The 4,702-nt window shown below is 40.9% G+C and overlaps 2 protein-coding genes across 5 annotated transcripts in view; both read right to left on the bottom strand.

Moving 5' to 3' along the window:
- Positions 1-6: 6 nt before the first annotated feature.
- LOC116391546 (E3 ubiquitin-protein ligase CHIP-like) lies at positions 7-2,670 on the bottom strand. Its single transcript, XM_031862250.1, has 5 exons — positions 2,516-2,670; positions 1,395-1,606; positions 526-724; positions 266-431; positions 7-177 (listed from the first exon to the last, which is right to left on the bottom strand). Exons 2-5 carry the CDS (start codon positions 1,512-1,514, stop codon positions 75-77), a joined length of 588 nt encoding a protein of 195 aa, XP_031718110.1. The 5' UTR covers positions 1,515-1,606; positions 2,516-2,670; the 3' UTR covers positions 7-74.
- A 125-nt stretch (positions 2,671-2,795) lies between these two features.
- Positions 2,796-4,702, bottom strand: part of LOC116391601 (calpain-15-like) — a 13,769-nt gene continuing 11,862 nt past the window's right edge. For 3 of the 4 annotated variants that reach the window (XM_031862359.1, XM_031862358.1, XM_031862361.1), the window contains one exon: positions 2,796-3,997. In XM_031862359.1, the coding sequence (XP_031718219.1) occupies positions 3,820-3,997 (178 nt within the window). In that variant the 3' untranslated portion in view covers positions 2,796-3,819. The remainder of the gene's footprint in view (positions 3,998-4,702) is intronic. The other variant, XM_031862360.1, reaches the window with a different exon arrangement.

Here is a 4,702-nt window from a genome sequence, read left to right as displayed (position 1 = left end):
AGAGAGAATGCAGCTTTAACACATGAAGCTTTGACTTCACTCGGTTGTCTCCTGTGTTTTACGAACAAAGATGATCACAATAGAAGACCTACATGTTTAGTGTGGACGTCGTTTGGATGGTGCTGAATTCTGCCGTCTGACTTGTCTTCTTGTTTGTGTCTGCAGCCGTCCAGCTCTCTGCAGATTAAACAGACACACTTAACATTTACAGGAACAAGATCTACTGTGACATGCGTGTTCTTCATCATAGACGGACTGGACCTGCCTCTTCTTCTCAGTGAAGATGAGTTTGGTGAGGTAGGCGTGCAGCTCGCTCTCCTGGTTGATCCTCCTCTCCTCCATGTTGTTCCAACGTTTCTTCTTGGCGATCCGCAGAGCGCTGGGGATGTCGTCGCCAAAGTTCAGACGCTGCTCTTTAGCCAGGTTATACGCTGGGGAAACAAACGTAAAGATACACTCTTCTCACCGTGTGTGAGGATGTGGAACTACGGTGCATCAACCCCAGACGTGGAGAATCCCTCGTACCTTTCTGCAGGTTGCCGATGGCTTCGTCGTAGCTCTCCATCTCCAGGTGACACTGACCCATGAAGAAGTGAGCTTTGACCGACTGGCCGTCGAGCTCCAGAGCGTGTCTGCAGTCGGCCAGAGCTTTGTCGTACTGCTGCAGCTTCACGTAGCACAGCGCTCTGTTGGTGTAGTACGCTGGGACGGACGGACTGTGGGTCTGAAACATCAAAACACAGATTCAACATTTTGCTCTCCGTATACTCAACTCAAGAGGATCCGTCAAACAGACTCAGGATCAGATGGAGCGAAGCTCGCCTGTTGTGGCACTAAAAATACATCGAATCTTAACTTATTGTGTTGTATCATTTCGTATCGTATCATAACGTATCGTGTTGTAATGTATCGTGTTGTAACCTATCGTGTTGTAACGTATCGTGTTGTATCGTGTTGTAACGTATCGTGTTGTAACATATGTTGTAACATATCGTGTTGTAATGTGTTGTAACGTATCGTGTTGTATCGTGTTGTAACGTATCGTTTTGTATCTTGTTGTAACATATCGTGTTGTATCGTGTTGTAACCTATCGTGTTGTATCGTGTTGTAACGTATCGTGTTGTATCGTGTTGTAACCTATCGTGTTGTATCGTGTTGTAACGTATCGTGTTGTATCGTGTTGTAACGTATCGTGTTGTATCGCGTTGTAACGTATCGTGTTGTAACATATCGTGTTGTAACATATCGTGTTGTATCGTGTTGTAACGTATCGTGTTGTATCGTAACGTAATTTCAATAGATATCTTTAGGGGAAACACGAGGGCATTGCATGTATTCAGGCTTTTTAAAAGAGTGGAACCCAGTTGTTAGAACCCGGTTCTCCATCTCTTACTATGGCTCTGCTGTAGCAGGCAGCAGCTTCCAGGTACTTTCGGCTCAGGAAGAGGCGGTTGCCCTGTTCCTTCAGCTCCTGAGCCGACACCGAGGCGCTTTTCTCCGGGCTTTCTGACATTCTGTCCACCAGGCTCGCTGCACCGCCGGCAGCCGGCCCTTCAGTCTGCTTCCCAATCCTGACGCTCAGACCCCAACAGACCAGGACGGAAACTGAGACCAGAAGAGCAGAGACTAGAACCTTAAGCTGGTCGACATACTGACAACCGTTATTTAAGGTGTTCAACAACATATTCCAGGTCGCTTCTGGAAATCTCTGGACATTGTAATACTTGTGCTGACTTGTTTGTATATGTTGTGAATGTTAATTACATTGATTTAAATTAATAGTAAAAAAGTTGCCTGTAACAAGTCTGTTAAACTCTTTTTATTTTAGTCTGAGTTATCTTAAAAAGTCTAGAAGAAAACTTGCCTCTGGATGTTAGAATTGAAAGTATTTTATTTAAATTACTTTTGTTTATTTGTTTTTATTTTTACATTTTTTGTTGTCATTTTTTGTCTTGCAAACTCATATTTACTGTTGTTGATTTCATATTTTTTAACAGCATATGAAACATGAATTAACAGTATTTCTGAGTCGCTTTATTATGTATTTGAAGGTAATTTATTCATGTGATTAGGAGCTAAAGGTGAGGGAGTGTTTAGAGGAGCTGGAGGTGGATCAGAGGGGCTCGCATTGATGATTCATGCCGACATTGGGCCGACCTGAGACCGGTACCGACACACCGCACTACGGTCTCATCAGGGCCGAACTTGAGCCGTTAAATTGGGCCGTATTTATTGTCACTGTCGGAGCGATAACTCCGCATATTTCTCTGGCTGAGTTATTGAACATCAAATACAATAAAAACCGATCGATGACGTTACTGATTACTGATCTACACGTTAACAGAGACAAAACAAACACTGACGTGTCATATTTTTAAGCTAAATTCAGGCTGCTGTTTTCAGGTAACTCAATGCTAACGTGTAGCTAACGTGTCGCTAGCGTTAGTAGCATGAAGCTAACAAGCTAGCATTATTTCACACCGATACATAATCGATAACATCACACTGACATACCTGCGTAGCTGCTGGTTCACCTCTCTAGTATTAAAAAGTAAAAACGTTGTGAAATGAGCTGTTTGTTGTGATGGAGCTAGCTACCTAGCTACAAGTTGTCTTGCCAACAACTGTTTTGGTTGTGATCTGTGACGCGTCATCGGGGGACACGCCCCCACGTCAACAATGAAAATAATAGTTTTTACTTTTTATTGTGAAAAAATATATAAATATATGTTTTCTAAATAATAAATAAAATATTATTAAATAAATTATATAAAAATAAATAACTTCAGACTCTTTTTGAAATTCTATTGCACCAATAAAATAAATACATTAAACTCATGCATAGATATAACGATAAGATAAAGAGCTAAACATGTTTTAATTGACAAAGCATCATAACAGGTTTCAAACATTTGCATAGTTTATATGTTTCTGTCTCTAACAATAATAATGTTTTCCATTAACAAACAAATATTTTGCTCCATTGTGCAATTTTCTTTTTTAAAAAACATAATAGTAAAACACAAGAATCCAGCATAGTTTAAAGTTCATAAAGTGCTAATGCTTTCATACAGCCAGTCTCCACGCTAAAACTTTATCTAAACCTTCGACATTAAGAATCAAGATTCATAAATAAACGTGTTTTTTTTAACGACCCTTAAAAAAGCTTCCGTTCGTAGTTCAGAGGAAAGTTAAGGGAAACCGGTTCAGTGGTCTAGATGTGAAGTGAAAACAGTGACATCTGCCCTTTATTTGGTATTTTTACAAATATTAATAATGTGATCATCTAGTCCAGATGTGAGCAGTCTAAGTAATTGTTTTTTTGTACAATAAAGGTTTCACAAATGTCAACGTGTGTTTGAGACAGCTTTACCTAAGATGTCTGACACTCTTTCACCACAAAGAGAAGGCAGATCGTTCATACATGCACCTTGTTTCCCTTAAACTTTCCTCTTAACTGATGAATGCAAAACTCTGAATTAAAAGCAGACTTCAGCGTCGTCGGTTTATTATTACTGTGAATATTCTTGGCAGCCAGTTCAGACACAACTAACTAAAGTTAATAACTTCTATTCGTCTGTCACCGTTGCATTAAGACAGTTTGGACCTGAAGACGAGCTGTGATCTGAAATATAAAGTGCATCACTGATAAAATGTCTTTATGGAGGAATGTGTTAACTTCTGTTGGAGCTCTGACTCCTAAAGAAAAATGTCTGTCGAGCTGAAACACGACTCAGCTCACGAAACACGACGCCTCGTTTTCTACTACAAACTCCTGAAGTGTTGGACTGTTCCTTTAAAGACCTCCATGTTCTCGGTCAGAGGGGTCGAGGCTGATGCAGACCTGCCGTCTCTGGGCTCAGAGCCGGACTGTGTTTCGTCTTCGAGGGACTCCAGTTCCCCAGAGAAGCCTGGGCGGCCTTACGGTGAGCCAGCCGGTGAGTGATGGAGAAGCCGGCGTTTCCCTCCAGCTGAGACAAAACCACCAGCACCTGTCTGAGACCGAGACGGAGAGAATTTCACATCCGACATACAAAATCAGATCCATGAAGTTTACCACATTATGTTCACATTACAGTCTGGTCACTTCGACGCAACAGAAGGTAAAGTAGTAACTCTTCCAGAGCTGTAAAATCTCGTCTGCGTGTTATAAACGTTTGAGCAGCTGAGACTCGTGGATCTTTCACAGTCTTTCCTTCTCCTTTGCTCTGGTGCTGCTGTGGTTGGACGTGCACACTCTCCACCTGCTTTACATTGAAAATATGATGTTAATCATATTTACATGAATAAATATTGATTACGTCTCTTTTTGTCTGAACAAATATTAAGAATAACAGTTTTTGTTTATGATATAAAACAGGAAAATATAACTTAGTCTTGTTTTTCTCTCTCTTGTCTTAAATCATGACCTCAGTAGTCTGAACCTGTGCAGAGGATGATCTCAAATCATGACCTCAGTAATCTGAACCTGTGCAGAAGATGATCTCAAATCATGACATCAGTAATCTGAACCTGTGCAGAAGATGATCTCAAATCATGACCTCAGTAATCTGAACCTGTGCAGAAGATGATCTCAAATCATGACCTCAGTAATCTGAACCTGTGCAGAAGATGATCTTAAATCATGACATCAGTAATCTGAACCTGTGCAGAGGATGATCTCAAATCATGACCTCAGTAATCTGAACCTGTGCAGAAGAT

The sequence above is a fragment of the Anarrhichthys ocellatus genome, unplaced genomic scaffold (assembly GCF_004355925.1).
Source record: "Anarrhichthys ocellatus isolate YVR2014 unplaced genomic scaffold, GSC_Weel_1.0 scaffold26, whole genome shotgun sequence".
In the NCBI taxonomy this organism is placed as follows: Eukaryota; Metazoa; Chordata; class Actinopteri; order Perciformes; family Anarhichadidae; genus Anarrhichthys; species Anarrhichthys ocellatus.
Note: the sequence above shows the minus strand (reverse complement) of the source record. Positions and strands in the feature narration are given on the sequence as shown.